At 44.5% G+C, this 23,928-nt stretch overlaps 3 protein-coding genes across 9 annotated transcripts in view; all 3 read right to left on the minus strand.

The window, feature by feature from the left end:
* Positions 1-12,828, minus strand: part of LOC107271610 (homeobox protein OTX1 B) — a 29,119-nt gene extending 16,291 nt beyond the window's left edge. The window contains exon 1 of one of the 2 annotated variants that reach the window (XM_015747813.2): positions 12,542-12,828. In XM_015747813.2, coding sequence (XP_015603299.1) covers positions 12,542-12,598 — 57 coding nt within the window. In that variant the 5' untranslated portion in view covers positions 12,599-12,828. Of the gene's footprint in view, positions 1-11,625; positions 12,115-12,541 lie in introns of those variants that run through there. The other variant, XM_015747815.2, reaches the window with a different exon arrangement.
* Positions 12,829-16,449: 3,621 nt separating this feature from the next.
* Positions 16,450-20,983, minus strand: LOC107271542 (sodium-coupled monocarboxylate transporter 2). Of its 2 annotated transcripts, XM_025088803.1 has the most exons (9): positions 20,749-20,983; positions 20,197-20,392; positions 18,555-18,900; positions 18,323-18,477; positions 18,107-18,247; positions 17,923-18,031; positions 17,620-17,841; positions 17,048-17,544; positions 16,450-16,976 (listed from the first exon to the last, which is right to left on the minus strand). In XM_025088803.1, the coding sequence occupies exons 2-9, from the start codon at positions 20,235-20,237 to the stop codon at positions 16,883-16,885; spliced, it is 1,605 nt and encodes a 534-aa protein (XP_024944571.1). In that variant the 5' UTR covers positions 20,238-20,392; positions 20,749-20,983; the 3' UTR covers positions 16,450-16,882. The 2 variants fall into 2 exon arrangements, with proteins under 2 accessions (XP_024944571.1, XP_015603168.1); XM_015747682.2 differs by lacking the exons at positions 20,197-20,392; positions 20,749-20,983 and adding an exon at positions 19,073-20,168.
* Positions 20,984-21,659: 676 nt separating this feature from the next.
* On the minus strand, positions 21,660-23,880 carry LOC107271540 (KICSTOR complex protein ITFG2). 5 transcript variants are annotated; one of them, XM_015747678.2, is made up of 5 exons: positions 23,002-23,321; positions 22,578-22,929; positions 22,273-22,507; positions 21,868-22,181; positions 21,660-21,799 (listed from the first exon to the last, which is right to left on the minus strand). In XM_015747678.2, exons 2-5 carry the CDS (start codon positions 22,722-22,724, stop codon positions 21,776-21,778), a joined length of 720 nt encoding a protein of 239 aa, XP_015603164.1. In that variant the 5' UTR covers positions 22,725-22,929; positions 23,002-23,321; the 3' UTR covers positions 21,660-21,775. The 5 variants fall into 5 exon arrangements, 1 of the variants encoding a protein (XP_015603164.1); XR_001538670.2 differs by lacking the exons at positions 21,660-21,799; positions 21,868-22,181 and adding an exon at positions 23,743-23,880 and having other exon boundaries at positions 23,002-23,330; XR_001538671.2 differs by lacking the exons at positions 21,660-21,799; positions 21,868-22,181 and adding an exon at positions 23,495-23,670 and having other exon boundaries at positions 23,002-23,330.
* Between the last annotated feature and the right edge of the window lie 48 nt (positions 23,881-23,928).

Here is a 23,928-nt window from a genome sequence, read left to right on the forward strand (position 1 = left end):
GGGGGGGGGCGACAGACGAATTTATAGCGTAGAAATTAGGAGGTTTATAGGAGCTGTGCGCGGTAGCTAACCGTAGATCATCATTAGGGCCCAACTGGGCTCCCGTATGGTATATACGTATGTATACTTGCTCGTGCTTCCATGATTCCTACGCGTTCCTTCAGCATGGACGCCAGAGAGAATCGAGCTTGGCTTGTAGATGCAAACGCGAGTTACATAGCCGAACATAAACATTGGGCCCGGCATAGCTGGCTTATGGGTATTAAGTGCCCGAAGAAACGCACCTACTTTTTTCCAATTCCGAGCCGAAGAGGCCCGCATACTCGATTCGAGAATGGGCGTTGCGTCGTTCGAGCTTCTCTCTCGCACAATGGGGCCCCCCGATGCCAATGTTGGCTCTCCGCGGATCAGAGGGGGCCCCAACCTGCGGGATCAGGTTTACTCCACGCCCAGTACCGCCCTTTGGGCCTTGGGGGCCCTTTGTCGTCTCCGGTAAGGGCAAGTGATTCCTCTTAAAAAGTTTACTCGACGACAGGGCCCCGATCGAGTGGGACCCCAAAAAAATTCTCGCCTCAAAGGATTATAAAAATTTGCAAATTTTTTGATATCTCTGCCGTTTGTAACTAAAATTTTATAATGCTAGCACGAAGCCATTTGTCAATAATGAAATAGGATTAAATCGTACCAATAATTAAACGATAATCGATGATCGTATAACAGATATTAAAATTAATATACTGCCATTTATGCACGATATATATATATATATATATATATATATATATATATATATATATATATATATATATATATATATATATATATATATATATATATATATATATATGATTGAATTGCTTGGCCATGTATTTTGCCAATAGCCAACAGCTGACTGGCACGTGCTTCTAGGTTAGGTTGTCGTTTATCGATGAAATTCGAGACGTGGACTGTAGGTCAGGGATGCCCGGGAGCGATTAAGATAAAGCCCAGGATCAGCGATCGCCATTGAGCCAGGTCAAGATTCGCGAGTTTTCACGCGAGCCCATACGTAAACAGCCGTAATAACTCTCGCGGCGGATTAAGATAAGAATCGCGATTCGACGATGAATTTTCATTGGACTTTGTGAAGAAAGCGTATCGCGCGCTAACGTTATCCAAAGAATAATAGAAGAGAGGGAAAGAGAGAAGAGGACGAAAAAAGGGAAGAGAAACAGGCGTCCATGGAGTTCTTTTTTTTTTCCACTGTTGTCAGTCGCGTAACGGGTCCAGGAACGGTTAAACCATCGCGGTGGTAGCAAACACCATCAGCGCTAAGCCCGCAAATCCGAGCTTAACCCGGGCTTACGAATTAAATTGGTTAAACCCGCGTTAAACTGGGCTCTCTACGCCCGGGGACCGTCAAGAACGACGCCGACGCCCCGATCCGTAATACGTCGACGTCGATCGGTTTTTCCGCTTTACTCCTTTCCTGCGGCTGGTTCACGGATACTCGAAAGCTTTCCGCTAATTGCAAAGGCAAAGATTATCGCCGAATGGTCTTTCGGGGTTATACGGGAGCACCGTAATGCACGATGGGAAAAGCATAGGCGTAGACACTGTCAAAGTTTACCGTGTCAGTGGGTTAAGGAGCTATCGACGAGAGGGGAGCCCCCATTTACCCTGAAACAGTATAGGGACCACTGAAAGGGGTCTGAAATAGTCTCTGACGTCACTGACAAGCCTTATCAGGATACCATTGACTTTAAAGCGCAATCAAAGAGACCCCCTGAACTTGTCTGTCGTTAATCGAGAATACGTAACATGTACCATGGTACACATACAATGTACAGATATCGACCGGTTTGCCGAATGGTTACGTGACAGTGCTCGCTCGGTAAAGAAGGGCCCTACGTTAACGCCGAGAAAGCGAAAGAGGGCCCTATGAAAACGTGCTAGGCTAAACGCGAGCGAGGCCCTAAGTAAACTCGTTTGCCTCGTTTACAGGAGTCGCCGGACGTTCCGCGTAGCAAAGTGATCCCGGGGTCCCGTGTAAACACGATGCCCCGGGCAAACAGAAAGAAACGGCAAATTGTAACAAACTACGATCTATAACTAAATTACACGCTCCCGTCTCGCATGACGTTTAGGAAACAGATCGGGCGCAGCTATATAAACACGTCAGCGCGCCATTGTAACGATGAAAACGGGGACCCCTCTTTTTTCTCATTCTCGATGGGCATTGTATACGCCTCGGGGCTCCGAGACGCTGCCGGGGCTATTCTTAAGGGAGTCTCCGTCGCTTCCGGGTACGCTTGTGAATTGCATCGGGAAATCTTGGTAGGTACGTAACAAATCTGAAAGCACGGATCCACGTGTACGTGTCGAAAGAAAAATTTTGGAAAAAAAAAAAAAAGTGATGACTCACCGTCGCCACTATCCGAACGATGTACTGATTACCAATGAATACTGGAGACTGATGAATAACGGGGGCCAGGTGCCGCGACTGTTTATCAGCCAAGTTCCGTTTAACAAGTGTGACTTGTATTTCCGGCGAAACGTAATGTGCGCTTAGTGGAAAAGAGTCGATCGGTTTATGAATAATAATAACAAGCAAGGGTTCAAAATTTCGTGCACAAAGGTTATTGCCAATAATTCCTCGGAGTACCGTACCACCACCCCTTCGTTATTCCCTAGTAAGAAACAGTTGCCCTCGGCTGACTCTGCTAATACTTCAAATCCGATCAAGCGATCGGTCATAAATTAACGTCGAACGCGTTCCGAGAGTCTCGGTCCCATTGGCATCAAGGCCCTCCTGGTGCTCGAGGGGTGGCTTAGGACACTGTTGCGCGGAATGGTATTGTCCACGTGATCGAAGTTAACGAGAGTTAATTACAACGAAAGTCAGTCAAGACATTGTCGCATTCTGTCGTAATCGTCTTTCGGACCGTTAAACCATATTTTTCGAACTCGGACACTTCCCCGTCAAACCCGATCGCCCGTTAACACAATTTACAGGACCTGCCTTGCCTTCGTATTTTCACTCTCGAATTCTCGTAGAAGTCGGGGACCTTCCGTACGCTCGTAGTATCTGCACTCAGGTAAGGTTGTCCCGAGGGAGGGTAAATGGGCACACGAGAGAAAAGAAAGAGCATCCAGACAAGAAGGTAAAAAGGTGAGACGGCGGTGACAGGGAGAGTTCGATCGAGATTCGTCGACAATATTCTTGGGATCCACCTGTCAAGCTGGGCCCCAGTTACAGGTAAAAATAGAGAAAGAGACGGAATAATGTCACCGGAGTGATTCGGAGTGACTCTTAAGCCGTCCGGGCTCCGCTATACCCCTCTATTTAAGCAGTTTAGAATTCGGGCCTCATCTTCGGCCCCAGTCCACGAGGGTGACACGTATCCACCTCGCCTCCCTATTTCATTATAGTTTTACGGGAAGATCACGCCGTGAGAAGCAGCGGAAGTCGTCTCGCGAGCTGTCACGGACGGGCCCACACTTAAGGCCCCGGATAAAGTCCTCCTTTACCAGCTGACACCGGAGACGTCGCGAGAATTCCCCGCAGATTCGATCTCCCGTCAACCTGTCCGACCCGCTCGGACTCCATTATCGCGTCTACCAAGGGGCAGCTTCGAAGTCACCTAGACCCACCTACCAGAAATACCATCCCTGCCGTATATTAAATTGCCTTAGCAACGGTCGGACTAATTTCAAATTTTTAAAATTTTTCAAAATTTCCAAAAAAAATTTTTATTCATACCGATCACGTATACGCGTATAGTTGGTAAATGCATAATAGAAAAAAAAAAAAAAAAAAAAAAAAAAAAAAAAAAAAAAAAAAAAAAGGGGGGGGGGACTCAGGACGTTACTCCATCCCTGAAGATTGGACGATGATCGGGATGACGTTGTGGTAAATTTCACGGGTGGCCTCTCTCTCCGAACGTGGTACCGAAGGGGGCGTTTATTATGGGGTTTTGCGGGACTCCTGCGCGCAAAGATTAGCACTCCCCGTGGGGATTAGGACGGCCGCTATCTGGTGTCTACGCGTGCGCCTCCCGGGACCCCATCGAATAACGCCAAGATACCGTACGATACCATTTCGGCTTTGGACTCATGGGATTTTCATAGTATTTCTATGGGAGTTTGATGGGATCCCGCGGGACTCGTAGCTACGTAGTTAATCACCGACAAAACGACTACGTTTATTATTACACGGAGATATGTATAATACGTAATGCCCATACACGTTAATAGAATAAGTCCCGATAGCCATCTTCCCCTATGCTGCTCGATATATTGCTCTCCCGACAACACTGTATTCAAGAAAGTGATATTTGACTGACTGGAACCGATAGCTGCCTAATCGAATTTCATATACGAGACCGATACGAGCGGGTGTTAACCCGAGCAAGTCCCAAAGCATCCCAAGACCCTAAACTGTAACCTTCTTTTTATCTCCGTAGGTAGAAACAAGTGCGTGAAGGATTATACGTATACAAAGGACGCAAGGGTGTCCACCCAGACGTCCGATTCTCACGAGTCCTGATACACGCAGGAATCATCGTACACGGATACATAAAGGGGAGGAAGAGAGTGGTATCCTGACCGAGCGTGGACAATGAATCTAAGGGCGGCGGAGGATTTATAGAGGAGACACGTGAACGAACGTCTGAATGAAAGCCCGGCCGCCCCCGAACTTTCACCCTCGGAACGGCCGTCGAATTAATTTATATTTCCTGCGCCTTAACCAGGTAGACCCGTGTACGTCGGTGCGTGCACGAAAAATCGGTCGCAGCTTTTTAAACCTGACAGGCCCAAAGAAGAGGTAGTCGAGGGCGGAGGAGGAGGGGGAGAGAAAAATGAAAAAAAAAAAAAAAAATAATAAAAATAGACGGAAGGGTAATCGCATGATTGCGGCGCCGAGTGACATGGCTATCGGATCTCGGATCTCCGAGCTCGCAGTCACGCCTATGTAAACTCAACGTGCCACCTTATGTACCTTATGCATCGTTGCTGTACGTACTGTATACCTATAGCTACACGAGTATCCACATACGTACCGACAGATACGCGTTTATAAGTCCCACTCGTCGAGGGCCCGATGTATCAGCCGCCAGGGGTGGGATATAGCCGTGTTCATAAATACCGTTTGTATATATGTGCTTATGACGGCGGTAAATAGTAAATGGTATTTCCCTCTCTCTCCGCCATACTCTTTTTAAGGGTGTCCCCCGCCCCGCCGACCCTCGACAGACAGCCTGACCCAACTTGGACAAGTATGAAAAGGAGCGGAGCTCCTCAATGGAGGCGCTCACTCGTGATCGCTACGACGAGGGACACATCTGCCCCAGGATTCCTTCCTGGCAGGCCAGAAGCGTTACCGAGACACGGTCCTGCGAGGTTATGTTCCCTAGTCAGATAAGACTACTACGGTTGGTTAGTATAACGCTGCTAGCTATACTAAACCTGCTACTCCGTTCTGGGCCTGCTGCGGCAAGGGCACAATCCAAACAGCCTATACTCTCGTTCGGACTGGCCTCATGCTAATGTCCCACTGTCAGCTCTCGTTTTTATATGCCGCGTTACGCGCGCGGCTAATGCATCGTGGGTATTACACGCTCGTATATAGTGTCGTACTTCGTTCTCGGTAAGCGTCTAATGCCGGCAGACACTATACACAGCGCGCTCGGTTGGCCCGACGCGTTAGAACTTGTCGGGCGCTAGAGGCACGACGCGCGGGAAGCACAGTGCACGAGAATACTTTGGGTAATTGTAAAGCAACGAGGCTGAAAAGTAAGGTCGGGGCCCGCGCTTCTCATTGTGGCCTGCTGGAGAAAGGTCGTCGGGGTTCGAAGCCCGGGTAAGATTATAGTGGTTTTTGCGGCTTTTAGTGGGAAACTATGTAAAAGCTGGCATCGACGTGAGATGCAATCTGGTGCAAGAGGACCCTTGACGGGCGACGCCTGCGGTGCGAGACCTCTACTTAACCCGGCTGACAGTCCTGGGCCCTCTAGGAGGGACCTTTTTGTCCCTTGCGCCGCTTAACGCTCCGACGAACGTTTTCAAGACACATAACTCTCCCTTTTGGACTCCCTTGGCCGACGTAGGGCCCAATGCGGTAGATAGGGAGACGCAAGAAGGACGTTCAAGGGCTCTCGGGAGAGCTTCGACAACCCTATCGCGCCATACAGTGTATACACGAGCCGTGAAAACTTTGAGGAATTATTCGCGCCTGAGTCACATCGAGACCAAAGGGAAATGTCAGGCGGCACTGAGTATACACGTATATATACGTCTCGCGTGAGCTCATAGCTATATCTATACCGCACAGGGAGGACATACGGAACTAGGAGTTAAATGAGGTCTTATCTATGGAACAATGCACGAGAGAGTCGAGGGGACACGCGATAAGGTCACGTGGTCTCCGAGAACCAACGAGGAACTAGTTTAAACGGCGAACTCGAAAATTTTGCTGTTTCACGCTCGATCGAGGCTCGCTCGTAAGGGAGAAGAAATGTAATCCCAGGATGGAAAGATCACTGGAGCGTGGAGTAACCCCCAAGGAATCATTGTTGCGGTAAGGTTTGCTTGGGTGGGCGGGATGCCGAGTGGAGTTATGAGAATAAAGGAGACAGCATGCTTTTCTTTCCGGATATAATTTTTCTTCTCTCTCTCTCTTTCTTCTTTCCCTATCCCTTTGGCCTCCCTCTCTCGAAACTCACCCTTAATGCGCAACGAACGGGAGACACGATTCGCGTGACCAGCCAAATTACTTAACAATACTTTCTATCCTACTCCCTCCTGCCTTTTACCATCATTTTATTTATTTCCCTCGCCGAGTATCTTCTCTAAGCTTCTGTTTATATATTCTCTCTCTCTCTCTCTCTCTCGCTCACGCTTCCCTCCGCTACACAGCCGCGTCCCGTCTGCTTCGACCGCTTCGAAGCTTTTAGAAGGCATTAGCCGAGACTCACGCCTCGTCGCTCGTAGTCGTAACGCATTAAAAGGAGCTTGTAGCGCCGAGACGCTCGAGACTCCTGAATTTCGCGCTTCGTCCTGTACAAGCAGCTCCTTCAGAATTTTCCTATCCGGCCTCGACTCTCTCGTCCAAATTAAACGTATATATACATTTTACGACGTATATACACTCATCCGTGCTCCATCTCACTCCTTTTCTCTCCTCCCTGGCGCATCTTCCTTTCAGAGATTATTTGCGGCCTGATTTATAGTCATAGCTGCCAGAAACATCCACAGGTAGTAAAGAGGGTCCTACGCGGCGTGAATGTTTATTTTGGTTGATGAGAAGCTCGCGGGTCAAGGCCGAGTCCACACGTAAATTCACTGCTAGGCCAGAGGGAGGACCGAGCGGGCTCCGGCATCGGTGGCACAATCGTTAATTAAGGGGTGAGGCACGGAGCGCAGGGGTCACAAACTACACTCATAAATTTCTGGGGCAAACCTACAAAAAAGAGAAGAAGCCTTCCGACCGAGAGAGCGTCTCTTATGGAAGAACCGAAGGAGCTCGGGAAGGTGAAACGGGGAGGTTGCCGGCGATGACTGCGCGGGTACAGTCTTATCAGGAAATACAAAATAACAGACCGGTGACGTCACGTCAGAAAAAAATCCCCCCCCAAAACTGGATTTAATTGAAAATATTTTTGGAGCAGAAAAAATTTAAACTCAAAAAACAAAATTCTCTCCCGTCGCTCAAAAGCGTCCCGGAAGAGCTCGTGTAATTTGAAAATTTCTGTAGAAAGTTCATATAAAAAATTTTACGAAAATTCTTCAAAAATTTTATACATCCTGTACGAGCCTCGCTGTAAAAAAGTTCGCGATCCCGGGCTCTTGGCGCGGGCTGTACCACGGTGGGCCATGGTTCTATATATAGTTGTGGGACAAACACAGATCCAGTAAAGAGGAGCCTCGGTCCACGGTTACCTATATCCATATCCATATCACGGGGAACGAACGAAACGGAATGGGACGGCACGGGAGATGACACATGGCCGGTGCTTGGCCGGTTAGCTCTTACCGCGAGCCGCCTTCTTCTTCTTCTTCTTCTTCTTCTTCCTTCTCTCGTCTTCAGATATCCTCGGTATACCTATACTCATCTCTAGTTTAGTTCCCCGGTCCCCGCGGCCCTTCCTCGTCGACGCAGCATCATCGCGCGGCATCTCCACCTCTTCCTCTTGTACGGTGCCGCGAGAGCACAGTAGCGGCAAATAGCCATAAATATAAAATATGTCCCTCCTTTCGCCCTTTACGAGCCACACGCACACCCGACCCTCCTCTATCCCCCCTTCGAGAAACCGTGGACCTCAACACCTTTGTGTACGACATTCCTTCCTTCCTTCTTCTTCTTCTTCTTCTTCTTCGTCAGGAACCAGCCCGAGTCTCCCCGAGTACGTGCGATACCCGGACCCCGTGAAACCAATGAAAATATCCGAGCTTACGAAACGTATACAGGAAATCCAGCGCCTAACGGCCGACTCGTGGAACTTATGAGAATTCTATTTTACTACCCATACTGACAATTAACGTTATATATTCGTTATAGGGGTAATGAGGGTCATTTTTAAAGTTTTACAAAATTAATTATTTTATCCTTCGTGATTTTAATGTACCAATAACCTTGGGACTGCCCGCGTGGGATAGTTTGAATTTTAATTAACTCGTTCTCACTCCGGACATTCCTACGTACGATCCGGGGCTCGGAGAATCGGCGCGCGTAAGATAGTCGACTCCTCGAGAAATACGAAGATACGAGAAATCCAGGTGTAAGACAGACGATATCAATAACCGTCGCGTATCGGCATACATGAAAATCCATAGAGTGAGATAAAAAGATAAATCCCACCTCGAATGTGTATATTTCGAAATATAATCCAATTGCCCGTAGATCCTGCTTTAACGTCATATCCTCTGACCGTTACATACTCGACCGGAAGTAGATCCCATAATTAACGCTCGCGCAATATATTTTTAATATACAAATCCCTGTCGACGATTTTTCGTGAAAAAAAAAAAAAAAAATTTTTAAAATACGTACCGATAAAATGTGACAAACTCACGCATCGGCAAACGTCGCCGGCAATCTACATGGTTACCGGCAATTAGAGGCATGAAAGGCGTAAGAAGTCGACGTGGCTGGAAGAAGAAGGTAGCGGGAATAAAACTAGGAATATCCTATGGGAGTGAGTATTCCGCGTGGTTGGCTCGTCGGGATGAGAAGGCAATTTACCAGGTACGGTTAGCAGTGACACGCCTGGTTTTGTTGGCTAGCGAAGGACTATCTGGCAGGCAGTCAGGCACAGTCGGGAGCGAGGCAGATCGGTTCTGGAAGGTGGACGTGGATGGGCGTCCGTGGAGGTGTCGGATCCCGCGGTGGAGACGCGGTGGATGCTCGCCCGGATGCCGGAGACGTGGGAGGTGAGACGAAGGTGGAAACCCGTTCTCATTATTATATTCATATTCGTATCCGAGCGCGAAGGGGCAGCCCTAACGTGTCCGCCTTGAGTGGTATAGATATAGCGGTATAAAAATCTCTATAAAAAGTTGAAAAGTGCCGCCGCCGGAGTTGAGGGGCGACAATGGATGAAATATGCCGCAGAGCTTCCCTCCGATTCCCTCCGATTGCCTCTCGCTCCTACGCTGCCAGCATCTTCTCTCTCGCTGACTCCCTGCCTATACGCGTATGCCTGTACGTATACACGCGTCTCGGGATGAGCCTCGTGGAAGTTTTAGGTGCCGAAGCTCCTTACACCTGCACCTAAACTAAAGTCGGGACACCCTTTGGGTCACCTGTGGACCCGCTGGTCTAACCTATACTGAGGATTTTTTAAAAACGCTGATTACCACACTTCTACGCGGCGATCGGCTGCGGTCGGACAGTCGATTGCTGTGGTTATATCGATACCAGCTTGCGATCGGTCGATCGGCGATCGCAATCCACGTGTACTCGTAATTTTAAATGGCCGCCAGGTACGTAAGCGAATCATCCAATTTTTCGACTGTTTGGGTATACACAAACTGGGTACAGACGGCTCTGAAAACTTTGCAACCTCCTTTATATTATATTAACCTGCACAGGGGGACAGTTCGTTTGGCCCAGGTGTCACGAGGGCCGTTAATTGCAGAGACTATGTTAATTGCAACCCTAATTGGCTACTGGATGCTACCGTTCCAAGCTATACGAAGATGATCGTATAACCAGCATACCGTAGTGGGACGCGCACTAAAGTACATCTATTTATTATAGAACAAGAGAATCACGTGGGATCCATTAGAGGCGGCAGCTGCGTAATTCAAATAACTATATACGTATTGTTAACGAGCTTCCTTGCAAGCTACTAAATTCAGGGCTTAATGTGCATTTACTCGTGTAACTTATTCTCGTCCTTTGTAACGTCTTGGCAGTAAGTAGGCCCTTATCATTACTACCAGTGATATCCAATACCAAAGGAATCTCTAGAATCGACGCGTCTGCCGAGAGGAGCTGTCGAAACGTAAACGAGCAAGATGAACCCAGCACAATAAATGGAAACAGTAGAAACTAATCGGTTAGTCCAGGTGTCCTGCCGGACCTGCAGTGGACCTCTTCCTGAGGACCCCCCGTCGTGTTTCCCGAAACCGCTAATTAGGAGAGGGGCTTTAAACCCGGTTCGCGATCAGGCCCGGAACACCCAGGGTGTCCCTTTTGCACCGGTAGCTAGCCTGTTTTCCACTGACAATGTCCCCGATTATTAGGCCCGCCGGGGGGTCTCGGTGTAACTCGGTCCTTGGTTTCTCTGGCTTTTCCGTCAGTCTCCGCCACCTCGTCGCTCGGTGCCAACTTTTATGTCCGTCCTTCCCTGCCGATCCTTGTTGTTGTTCCCTTTGACCGGCGCATGTACCTATACTTTCCCGTGCAGCGTGCTTACAGACTCGACGAAATGCGATGGCCAAAGATAGAGGAGCGTGGAGAATACTTGAATGGTGGGTTTGGGCTCATTTTACTGGCACTGTTTGCACTCCGGTGCCGACCTCACAATGCTGTGCGGTTTTACTTAATAACGAGACGGCGGAACTTTTTCAACTGTGCCAATGCACAGCAGGGACTTAGTCCGCTATATATATATATATATATATATCCTCCGCTAAGAGTACTGTAAATCATATCTTAACGGAGACATCCGAACTAATTGATCTCGACTCCCACAGTTTCCGATTCCTCTGATTATTCACGCGAAGCTCATCTGGATACGGTAGGTGAGGGGTCGCTGACTCACGGGCACCGTAGGAGCCCCAGCTGCTCTCTCAGGAGCGCGAATGGTCAGTTTGACCTGACCTCATCTCTCGCGGCCCGTTCCCGTTTCTGAGTGACGTCTTCATGTCTGGCTCTGCGGGGCATTCCTACTCCTTATTGTCCCTACGTCCAAGTTCTCGCCTGTCTGCTCGCCCGTCTACTCGTCCGTTTTTCCATCTTGGAATACCGCCGCCCCCCCGCCGATCCGCCAAGAGAAATGACGTATCAATGATTCTACAGAGCTGAGGAATCCACCTACGTTTATATCCCGTAGCGTCAGCCTGTATCCTGAGACACTTCGATTCTAAGTTAAAGCACGTGGAAAATGCCAATGGACGATATTTTGCGTTTCTACGTACCATTTATAGTCACCGAAATACGTCACGTTCTTCTCGGGGATGGTGCCCAGAGCTTTTATTCAGGATAATAATATCACGTTGCCCATGGATATTGCAGTTGTTGTGTATTGTACGCAGGCTCTCTCGAACGAAGCACAGGTTGTGAGATAGGAGAATAATAATACACGAGTAATCCTGAAAGTTCCCTTGATGCAATGTGAAAGAGAGGGCACACGAATCCGAGAGTCAGCGGGATGATTAGCGGGGATGACGTGGCACTAGAGGTAGACGAGGAAACGGTGCTCGGGTCGCTGATGACGATGACGGTGTCCGTAGGTGGAAAAAAGCTTGTGAGAATGGCGACGAATTGATAAATAGCTGGACAAAGGAGGACGAGAGTACACGGCTACTGGCGGTTCTCTTAATTGGCGACAATTAACCTAACAAGCACGCCAGGACCGCGACAAACCGCAGACATTTCTCTACACGTGTCGTGGTCTTTCATTGGGCGTGATCGGCGACGAACTGCATCTGTTATAATAGTTTATAATCGTCGAAGCACTGCCGGAGTCAAGACCCTATCCGTTTGTACAGTGTCCGACGGTCGCACGTAAAAAATTCTGACGAAACTTATTGACTCGAATTACTACGCTAGTCGAAGACGATTTCTAAGTCGCTATGATTATCGATAGAAAATATTTTTCACGCTGGAAGAAATGACTGTTGACTTTTATTTATACGCGTATACGTACATGGCTCGTGTGCCGTTTCGAAAGTTAAGAATTTTTGCCTGCATCTACATGATACAAGCGGCTGCCGGAGTGACCTTTTCGCTGCCTAATTCATTTCGAATGACTCGTGAAGCTACCGTAACGATTAATGGAGAGATTAATGGGCGCAGGTCTGCCAACCCAAATTGAATCTCTCTTTCTCTCACCCTCTCTGACCCTCTCGTAGCCTGAGCTCTCCCTGGTGAAAGGGATGCTGGTGCCATCGGGATGACGGGTGGGCGTGCCTCTCCAACCTCCAAACTTAAACGATAGTAATTTGAGCCCTTGCTACTTTACTTCTTACTTTTCACTTTCATCTACCGACTTTTCCCGCCACCTCGGCAAATCGGGACACGGCACTCTTATTTGTTATGAACATTTTCACTCGGTAGACTCTAATCAAGATTTGTATTATTTTACTAGCACACGGAGTTATATTATTTGATTTCACTGGTACAACCAACTTCAGGTGATACGATTCTACTAATAACCCTATACACGAAAGTATTAAGCGAAGAAAAAAGGACGTCCGCAATAAGAGCTATCAAAGTTCTACTATAAACAGTATCCTACAGTCAATAGATATCAGAAATATCTTAAAACTTATGACAAGTAAAAATATTATTTCCGATATTAAATAAGAGTAACAGAAGCACGTAAATATTTATTATTGAAATATTATTTCATTGAAAATTTAATACGTCATTATGGGTGTGTTCCAAAATTTACTGACAGTTTGCGAAAGCAATTATCGTCTCTCTCGGATACATGCATACGAATAAGGAGAGAGCGTTGGTTGCAGCACTGGCAGTAAGTTTCGGAACATACTCTTACATTATGTCAAAAAGACTCACCCTTATGTAACGACGGAAGTCATTCGAGATCCGGCAGCTAAAACCTTCCGTCGTCTTAGCCGGATTCTAGATGCGTACACAAGTCATGGCAGCTTCCATCACAACAAAGATCCGCGTTTCACAACCGGCAATAATCACTCGCGAATCACTTCCAACGACATACGCGTCTGTTACTCCAGCTGACTGACTAGAGCGACTCGAAGCCCGCGAAGCATCTACGGGAATGAGGATACGATGTATACGCGAGTGAGAAGGAACTATCGGTAGACAAGTACGGACAAGATATGTTAACAAAGGGCTAAAGTAAGGTTAAGGATTCGACGCAGCTAATGGCAGGAATGACGAACCCGAAGGTTACGTCGAAGGCAGTGTAGGATATGAAGGAGAAGGAGGAAAAACGTGGTCAGGAGAAGAGGACGATTCACGTAAGGTAAGACGAGCAAACGGCAGCTGCAGCAAACCCGAAATCGGGACGGCGGCTCGCTCGGTGCGACGAGCAGATCCCTAGAATGTGTTTCCTGGTAGCGCCGCCGCTAGGCGCTGCGATCGTCTCTGGATAGTCTCTCTCATCCCCACCGATATCCCTTCTCGGATGAAATTTCCGAGCGCAGCCTCCGAATGGACCAAAATGGCCGGTCTCCTTCATCGGGATTGGTTGGTTCAGGCGCGAATGGGCTGGCCTAACCACCACCGGTTACCTCAAAAACAAACCACCCTCCTTTATGATATAGTAGGGGGGACCCTATTCCTCTTGGTATAACCCTCCTTTTTTTTTATTCTCCTTTTTAGCCTCCTTCATACGTACACGTTCCCATATCGCGTCTAATGTACTATTCCCGAAGCGTAATGTTACGTGCGTCTCTCTCTTTCATATACTACATGTTTTTACCTATACCCATTCTTTGTTATATATCCACGTACATACGTATATCACATACGCAAGTATCATGCTATATCGTCTCCTTGTAATTTCTCTCCGGTTGTCCAAAACTACCCACTACTATTCAACGGGTTAATTGCTCTGTGTATTTTTACCTTTTATCCGAGTCAATCTGCCCGAAATGCCTGAAATAGTGTTCAGCTCAAAAGGTCGTAAAAGGTGAATCAAATTCCGAGTAACGCACGTCGTGTAGTTTATTCTCGTTAGGGAATATGTTGATTTTCTTGGTAATATTAGCGTGTCAACCGGAGACCGAGATCAGTTTGCTTTTGTGAAGGGATCCGTACCAATTGATGAATACGATTCTTCGTGTCCTGATGTTTTGATATACGTGAACATAACAGAACCCTACAGGGTCCTTTGGCTCTTCTGTCTGTCTGTCTGTCCGTTCATCCGTCTGTCAGGGAATGTTGTTTGTTTGCGTTACCCTGACCCAGCTAGTACCAGCCTGTAGCTACCTATCTCGTGTTCCTTTTTATAGAAGACCTATACTCTACGACACTCTCTACAATTTCACTCTGAGCCCCTTTGCTTATTTAATTTACACATCTTACGTTACTTCTGTGTACCTCGGGTACTAGGCAGTCGTTTGCAAAATGAATATCCCAATTTAATCACTGGGATATAGACACATTTATGAGCTTTATTGTATCTGGATACTTATTGTTTAATTATAAATGAATTTTAATAAGTCAATAAAGAGATATAAAAAAAACTTAATGGTAATGTAAATGAGTCAATACACAATTTTGACTGTCTGAGAATGACAGGGTGATCCGGCGTGACTCTGATGCTGCTTTTCTTCAAAGTATCGGGGTTCGGGCACGGTGCGAATTGTCATAGTAAAAATCTGTATACAATGGTACACGAACGAATGAGGTGAGACGCGCGAGAGTAGCAGGATGTAGCTGGTGATGTAGGTGCGGAGCCAGAGACGGGCTGCAGAAGCTAATCCGACGGGCGAGTGTTTGACAGAATAATTTTCACGTTAGCGGGGAGCATTATACGCCTTTATGTTGGGCGGGGGGCTCGCGCATTGTCGCCAATAAGCCGTATCCCACACGGTGCTTTTGTGTGAATGGGGCTTGCTGCCCGTACCGCTGCGACACAACACGCGCACGTAGAAAAGCTTCGAGCTCACCCCTCGACACCCTGGACACCCTCCGGAGTCCAACTGAGGATTCCATCCTGACATCCCGTTCCTATTCCCATAGAGTCCGTATGTGCACTACCGTGTATTGTACTTTACACAGTGGAGGAAGCCGACGTTGACGACGTCTTGGTAACGTTTGCCTGACCTTTGACAGAAAACTAGAGAATCAGAGGACAGAGTTAGTGCCTAACCTCTTGACACTGGATACTCTCAATTTTCCTCAAAGGGTTCTTGCCCTCGAGGAAAAATATAAAAAAAGGCACTGCACTACTCCTGTCTTATATGGTCCTGGAATTCTTTTTACAAAAATTCCATGGCTACGGGGCGATCGGTTTTTTAAGGGATAAGGCCTCTGGCGAGTCAGTCAGATTGGAAATTGGGACCATGGGTCCTATGGGGTCTGTCACTCGACACCAAATCGGACAGAATCTGTCAAAAAAGTGTCAACGTTTACAATGGCCCAGGCAAAGTGGGCATGCACGCTAGTTGGGTCCTACGCCTACGCTCGACACCTCTTAGTCCAATAAAATAAAATACCCTGAGGAATGTGCTTCAAAGAGGGGACCCCAAGATGGAAGAAGTCCATCGAGTCTTCGCTCCTGAACATATGGTTTTTGTTTCTATCACCTTGCAATCCACACACGCCGTTATGGACGCCATAAGCGACACCAGGGACCCGACGCGACTGGTTAATAACCGGCTACCCACCGAGCATTAATAAAGATTAGTCTCCCTTCGAATCTTCCGCCAAAACGACCGAGAACCAGAAGCTGAAGTAGAGGTAGAACTTGGTGTGAAGATGACAGGAGGAGAGGAGGAGATAAAGAGACTTGGAGGTTCGCGTGCGCCAATTAATTAACCCTCTGTCATTTTATTTCGTCTTGGATGTTTTTCAGTTTTCCTAACTTCTCTCGGACCCGCACGTCATATGACTCTCTCTGCTTTACCGACGGTGGTCGATAACTCTTTTTAACGCTTCAGCGACCCGATCGGTCTAGCGTGTCTAAATTGATATTACTATGGTATCGTCGCGCACTGTATTTTATTATACGTATATTAAATTATTTATCGTCTACATTCTGTCTCTTCCTTTTTTTATCTTTATATTACAAGCAGTGCATCTCATGCTGCGGCTAAAGAGAATATATTCATAAAAACCAGTAATCGCTATTGCTAAAAAAACACATTAAATAATTTTATTTGTGTATATTTTTAGTGAATCCCAGAAATTTGTTCTCAAGTAATGTTAAATTTGTCTTAATTTTATCTCATGAGATTTTCAGGTCCATAGTCTTAGAATTATCGCCAGGAAGTGATTCGGCGAAAATGTCAAGGCTGCTGATAGGGATCGACCAGTCTTCCAGGTGTTTAAGGGTTTGTTTGCTTTCGAGATCGGGAAACGGATATATAATCTAGTCAATTTGACACCCTCATCAGCCCCTAATGGCTGCTTTCAGCCTTTGACAGAGCATTCAGTTGGGTGGTCAGTGAAAAAAATCCCACTAGCCAACTCACTGGACCCTCAGATTTCTATATCCCGCTATATTCAATATTCACTTCGTCATTGATGATCTTTAATATCATCCTTTTCTGTAATTTTATTTTTCTCTACTGCATCTAGCGGTACCTCCGCGTACTTTTTTCTTGGTAAAAACCTGAAATTAAATATGTATTAATACACAATATTCATGATTCTTTTTAAAAAAAAAGAATAATAAAAACTTACTTTCTAATGAGAGGTGCAAAGTGATCAGGATCAACATCCTTGAGATCACGAGGACCAAGAACAAAACTAGCAAGTGTACCGACCAGAATTGTTATGAAGGCTCCCAGTATTGTATAATGCATGAATGAAATTCTGTATAAAGGAAACACATCTTCTTCCTCCGGATGATACGAAGATGCCATAACAGTAGAATTGACTAGTAACGATTGATCACAGCCTTCAGTAGACAGTGGTAGTGTTTTATATGAAAACTTTCCTTTAAACATATTCCACTGAGCACCTACGATAATCCAAGTCATCAGTGACAAGGAAGTAATACCACCAACAACAGCACCCTTTGTCGTACACCACGGAACCGATAGTCCCAGAAGGAACAGTCCCAAAAGTGGTCCCGCTGTTATTCCACCAAGACTGTGGGATACTTGAAAAATATCACCCAGTTGGGTAACAACGAAGACCATTGTCATGCACAGGATACCCAAAATTACAACCGTTATCTAAAACAAAATGCTTGTAACGTTTGCACCCGAATTCTTTGTTACTGCAGAGAATTCTATGCTCTGGATACTTACTTTCATAATAGTAGCTGCCCGAGCTTCCTTATCATTACTCTCTGGCATCCAAGGATCAATAAAATCCTCGTAAATCGTTCCAGTAACAGTATTAAGACTAGCACTCATAGTGGACAATCCGGCGCTCACCAATCCTGCCAGGAACAATCCTGGAAGTCCTGGTATCTTACCAGCCACGTCAATCACGTAGTAAGGTAGAATTTGGTCGGATCTTGAAATCATCTGTGTACAAGATAATCGTACTAATCAATGTAAACGTTAAAAAAAATTATCAAAAAACCAAGGTATCGTTTAGAAACTTACTTTGGAAGTAATAGGGTCACAATCCTTATATTTGGAGTACATGATAAGTCCAGTGGACATGGATATCATTTTAATTAAAATATTTCCCACAGCCATTATCACCAGTGCTCTAAAATTTCATTTTTCTTTAAATTTACCTACGCTATACATTACCAGTAATAGAAAATGTATTACTAGTACTGACTTTCTAGCATCTCCAATCGAAGGGACTGCAAGAAATCTCTGAATGCTCCCTTGACTCACGCCATATTCTGAAACCCAGCTTGCCAACGCGCCTATAGACATACACCAAAAAGTATTCCTAGTGAAGGGACTGGGGTCCATGCTACAATAACAAAAAAAAAAATTAATAATTTTTTAATATCACATGAATGAAGATATGATAACTTAAAACACTCACTTAAAAAATATCAATCTTCCACCCTCGTCTGCAGCTTGCCAAGTTTTTTCAAAACCACCAACAGCAGTAATACCCAATATCAAAACTGCAATCAGTCCTCCAATGGTCACAATCAGTTGTATGGTATCAGTCCATACAACGGCTTTGAGACCACCCTGTAAATTATAAGATGTATGAGCTGCTTAAGACTATCATATAAGTAATAATGGTAAAACAAATTGGTAAAACTCACCACCGTCGTATAAAAAATACAAACGATACATATGACTGGCGTCACTACGTGAATATCAAAAGTGGTAGCTTGCGCAAATGCCAAAGCTGGTACATAGACTACCAGTGGGATATACGTAATTAAAGCAATAGAATATAATGTAGACGCAAGCACTCTAACGGGTCTGGCAAATCTCAATTCTAAATATTCAAAGGTGCTTGTCAATTGTAGCTTGTAGAATACTGGAAGACAAAAGTAGCCCACTACGATGCAGGTAGTTATTGATGTTATAATACAGACAGAGTATTGCGTTCCATGTTGATAAACTTCCACAGGGACGCCCAGCAAGGATATTCCAGAGATGTGACTACAAGTGAAAAAAAAAATTAAATTATCATTACTATTATACAAAAGGTATACACATAATATGATATTGAAGAATTTTTCGAGGCTTCTTAAATTTTCCAAAGTCATGTTATCAACCGATATATTCTAGGTGCAATAAATTTTGTCACTATTATCAAGTTAAGTTTGCTTGCCTTGCAATGAGACTCATGGCGACGGGAAAGAAGGACATCGTTTTACCACCAAGTAAGTATTCGGTGGTATTGTCTTGCTTTTTACTGCAGAATCCAAAATAAATACCAATCATAAGACTGACGCCCAAAAGTAGACCGAAAAGAACGTAATCCGACCATCCGAATGATAAATTTCTAAGATGTTGCACCGTTACGTTTGCCTCCATTCTTAAGACTGTTTTCCAATCAGTTTGATAAGTTTTGTCAGATGCGCTCCTTTAAAAACAGCAGGAGTGCCATTCGTAAGCTCGACTAGAAGGAAACTGAGAACTTTCCCATGCAATTTTTCAGCTTTATGCTTCTGTAAGAGCGTCAGTCATACTTCTTTGATTTACAAGCGTAGAGATAAGTATTTCAGACTCTGGAAAAACTTTCCTTATAGTATAGTATAATATGCGTTATTTTATCGCTCAATATGATATACACGTATATTTATCATAGTCTATAAAAAGAAAATTTAGCGCATAGTTATCTAAGTGTATCTCACTATAGAGTATAAATATTTTCTAGCGTCCTCCTCTTGCTAAATAAACAGTCAATAAGAGAAGACCAATCGGTGCAATCCGTTAATCTCACTGCAGACAATATTTCTTAGGATTATGGTACATGCGCATGTTTGTATACAACTCATCTTAGCGTTGAGATAATGTTTAGAAACAATAGCAAGCACGGGCTGAAGATTCTCTATTTTTTGTCACGCTCACGCATTATCGCCTGGATGAAGGTGCATTAGCCGAGAGAGATTAGTCTTAGCCTAACTTAGAATTGTTACTAATCTTCACCTCAGAGGCGAAGACAATGACTAGAAACAGGTAAAAGGTAAGGTCAATCGATCACCTGCTGGCTACGATTTCGATTGGATTTTCAAAGTAACAATGGAACCGAAAAGGGTCACACCGAAAGTATTAAGTGACTAACGGTTATTGGAAGAGGTCACAAATCATTGAGTCCTTGAAGAATTACGCGGAAGCCACCGCAAGCTAATAATACCTCTTCTGTGTCTAGACAATAATAACAGTAACGCCTTTGAACGAGGATGTAAGAGAATATAACTTTATTGCACTTGGATCCAGTACAATATCTACTTCGCATTAATTATGATGAGTTGGGTCCGTACAGCAGCCATTCCGTCAATTTTCGCATCTCTTCTTGCTTCTCAGATTCGCTTACGTCGCCAATTAGATCGTCTAGGATCTTCTTCTCATCCTCTTCCATATCATCCGTAGCATTCAATGCGGCAATAACCATACTTGGTAGGACGACGTCGTAATATAGAAATATCTAGAAAAAGATCTAATCAATCTTTGAATTCACAATGAATAATGAAATTAAGTTCTTCGTGGGATTTTGTATATATACAGCCCTGAGCTTTTATCTCAGCTCAAATATTATCAAAAGCCGATTAAATATACTACGCATATTCGTAATATCGGAAAATCAAACAGACCGTTGTACAAACATATTTTGATTGACAAAGCTTATTATTCTTTCAAACATCGTCGCTTCTTTGGTGATATCATGTCATCCGCACTGACACCTAATCAGTTGTAAATTTCTGACAAATGACTTTGGTGTAATGGGTGTACCAAAGATGCTCATATTATGAATAGTATATGATATTGTCTTTATGATCTTACCTTATTCTGAAAGGTGTTATATACAAGACAGGGACTTGAACTACCGGCAGAGACACTGTACTGGCCGGTACAGAACGCACGGACAGGTTCCTCGAATTGAAATCTAACGCTGTTCCTCTTCTGATCCAAAATGTAAGTCTGTCCGTCCCAGGTGCACGCGACTATTTCATCAGTACCGTCACCAGTAACGTCTAGGCGACATAGTGCAAATATCTGATGGTCAACTTGCATAGCCCTGTGTGATTAGCGGATTTCAATAAATATCTGAGTAGAGTCACCAACCATTTTGAATACTTACCAAAGAATAATTTCATCTTTAACCAACATTATGGTGCCGTCCAACGTTGCCAGAGCGTAGGGCTTACCGTTTTTTCTCTCTTGATCATCAGCAGCATCTTCTTCGTTCTCTTCCTTATTTTTTGATTTCTCGTCATTGTTATTGTCGTGAGTAAAACTTTCATACGAGGGAAGGAAGGACTTCTTTTCCGGTTTATTTTCAATTTCCCCAAGGATAACGTTGCCGCCAACAAAGTTTCCGTCAATCTGATCAACGTCCGTGGAACCTATTCTGTTATGGAAGCGGATCTCTGTAGTTTGACTGAGGAACTCTCTTTTACGGAACTGACTGTTAGCGTCAAGACTACTTTTGCGCATTTCCGGTTGTGAGTAATTGCGTCGAAATTCAAGGGATGAGGGTTTAAATGCTTTAGGATGGAGTTGAGTATCGTCCAGAAAACCTTGCTTGGATAATGTATTCTTTGGCATGTACTTTATAGTCATTTCGCACTCAAGTGGCGAAACAAAGACATCACTACCCGGTTCCAGGTCGCCGATTATCTCTGTTGAGATGTTTGGATTCCTCATCCTCGAGATTCCCAGTGTCTCATAATCCACGCAACTCGCTGCCGCCTCGCTGTTTGTCTCTGCCGAGTCGTCATCGCCTACTCGGCAATCTTCGGCATTGCATTTTATTCTCATAAATGTGCCACCTGGCTGAGCCACCAGTAGTGTCGGTGTACCATCTCGGCTATGCTAAGAAATAACGTAAACCCTAAACCATAGCTAGTCTACGATTCAATATATAATAAATAATTCGACGCTTTTCTGCACTTTATTTACCTGCAAAGTCACTGTTCCTATCTGATCAGCGCATTCCCATTTGTTCAGACCCACCAACTTGCCAGTGCCTAATTCTGCATTGCTAGACCATCTATAGGAACGTACTACACGATCGGTTAAACCCAGAATCATTTCATTAGCACCATCTTCATCTACATCGGCTATGAGTACGACTTTGGTATTAGTTGGGATTCTCTGAACGTGGACACATTCCATTTTCCCTGAGAACTCGTTTCCGGTCTCACTAGAATTTTCCAATTGATCTGAATTCATTGAATTCGTCATACCTGTTCCCATGTCTACACTGGTTTGTCCTAAATCATTTAATAATTTTTAAAGGAATAGTAAACTGTATGCTTAAAGTTAAGCATCACACGGATTATAGTTCTAAGTTAAGAGACATACCAGTATTGAGATTTATATCTGGGCTAGTGGATTCTTTAAGAACTTGTGACTGATGTACGGCCATTGCATTAGAATTGATAGGTGGAGGATTGACAGGCCGTGGACTATAAAAAATATGAGCCCATCCATCACCACAAATAATCACAAGAGCATTACGACCATAATTAAAAATATCTCCTATTGCCACACTAGTTATGAGACCCAACCCATTAATCTTTTGCCAAAGTTCCGATCCCTGTGAATCATATAGAATTAGTTTAATATTTCCTATTGTTAATTGATAAGTATGAAATAAGAATAAATACTTTGAATATGTAGAGTTCGCCTTCTGCAGTACCGACCACGAGTTCGTTATCTCCATCATTGTCTACATCACCTATCGTTAAGCCATGTCTACAGACAGTACCAGGAAGATCCCACTGTAAACGTTTAACAAAGCTGACAGCCCGCATTTTATGAAGTAGCTGGAATCGTTGCAATATTCAATGGCATTCGATTGTCTGGAAGGGAAGCATCTAAATATTGCCACCGTTTTGGTGGCCACACTACACAGGTAGCTTTAGCAGTGATTAGACCCAGAGAAATTGGCCCAAATGTATTAGAGTCCATGGAATGTCCTGTATGATCTCCTTCTAGCCAGCAGTGGCCATCGGGAATCTGTAATAAATGCAAATAAAAATATGTAATATTATATCACGTCTTAATATTATCTGCTAATTCTTTATTAACCTGAAGGATCTCCGACTTGTACCCCAAAGTGCCTATAACATCACCAGAAAGTCCAACCACTCGTTTTATAAGCTTTTGATTAGGGTGCTTTGGAGAAATAAAAGATACAATATCACCCCGTTGAATCTCGTAATTTCGAATAGACCAACGATTTAAAAAGACATAATCTGTTTGCGTCTTGTCAGGATTTAAAGCTGGTTGCATCGATATTCCCTCTACGCGAGCAACATACCCAACAGTATCCAAAAAGGTGACCCCTATAGGGATGCCTATAAGGATGTTTCGAAGAAGAGGTGACACTCCCATGAAACCTATCGTATACTCAGAATCTGTAACAAATTATATTTCATTATTAGTGGCTGATCTGTTGTACCATTATCATGTTTAGTAATGCCTAAGTAGAATAGTTTACATGCACAAAGTTTAAAACAGACTCACTTAACAAAGTAGGTTACATTTTGTAAAGAGGAAAATTTCTAGGAAGATTACATACACGTGGAGTATTAAGGGTTCTAATGGGTGGAGATTTTGATAATAAAGGATTCACTTATAAATTTAAATTTTCAAAATCGATTTGATAGAGCCAAACATTGTGGGATGCATACAATACCCCAAAACAGCAATTAGCTGCAGAAATAATTATTTACTGTATAAAAGGATACTTATATAGGTCTACACATAGCCCATCTAACATCTCATATATGAAATATTTCTAGTAAAATAAATGGCTCTTAATTATACCTGCTGTGAATAAATCATTTCCTGGACCAGCAGATGGTATCAGAATCTAGGAGTGACGATCAGTGACTACTGTCTAAAAATTAAATTTCTGGTTGCCTTACGGCAGGCGCGTTTATTATGATGTGGCTTGAACGAGATTATCAATTTTTTGTACATATTTTTAAGAGTGTTTTAGTACATACACTA

This window comes from Cephus cinctus, unplaced genomic scaffold (assembly GCF_000341935.2).
Source record: "Cephus cinctus unplaced genomic scaffold, Ccin1 Ccin1_scaffold0997, whole genome shotgun sequence".
Lineage (NCBI taxonomy): Eukaryota > Metazoa > Arthropoda > Insecta > Hymenoptera > Cephidae > Cephus > Cephus cinctus.

Excerpts from the sequence above, each read along its gene's own strand:
- LOC107271540 (XM_015747678.2), bottom strand. The coding sequence starts at position 22,724 with ATGCGGGCTGTCAGCTTTGTTAAACGTTTACAGTGGGATCTTCCTGGT. Across the intron at positions 22,508-22,577 it reads GCGAACTCTACATATTCAAA|GGATCGGAACTTTGGCAAAA; the intron begins GTATTTATTCTT and ends TATGATTCACAG. Across the intron at positions 21,800-21,867 it reads TAGGAACAGTGACTTTGCAG|GGTTTACGTTATTTCTTAGC; the intron begins GTAAATAAAGTG and ends GCTATGGTTTAG.
- LOC107271542 (XM_015747682.2), bottom strand. The coding sequence starts at position 19,278 with ATGGAGGCAAACGTAACGGTGCAACATCTTAGAAATTTATCATTCGGA. Across the intron at positions 18,478-18,554 it reads GTATTTTTTATACGACGGTG|GGTGGTCTCAAAGCCGTTGT; the intron begins GTGAGTTTTACC and ends TATAATTTACAG. Across the intron at positions 18,032-18,106 it reads TCGATTGGAGATGCTAGAAA|AGCACTGGTGATAATGGCTG; the intron begins GTCAGTACTAGT and ends ATGAAATTTTAG.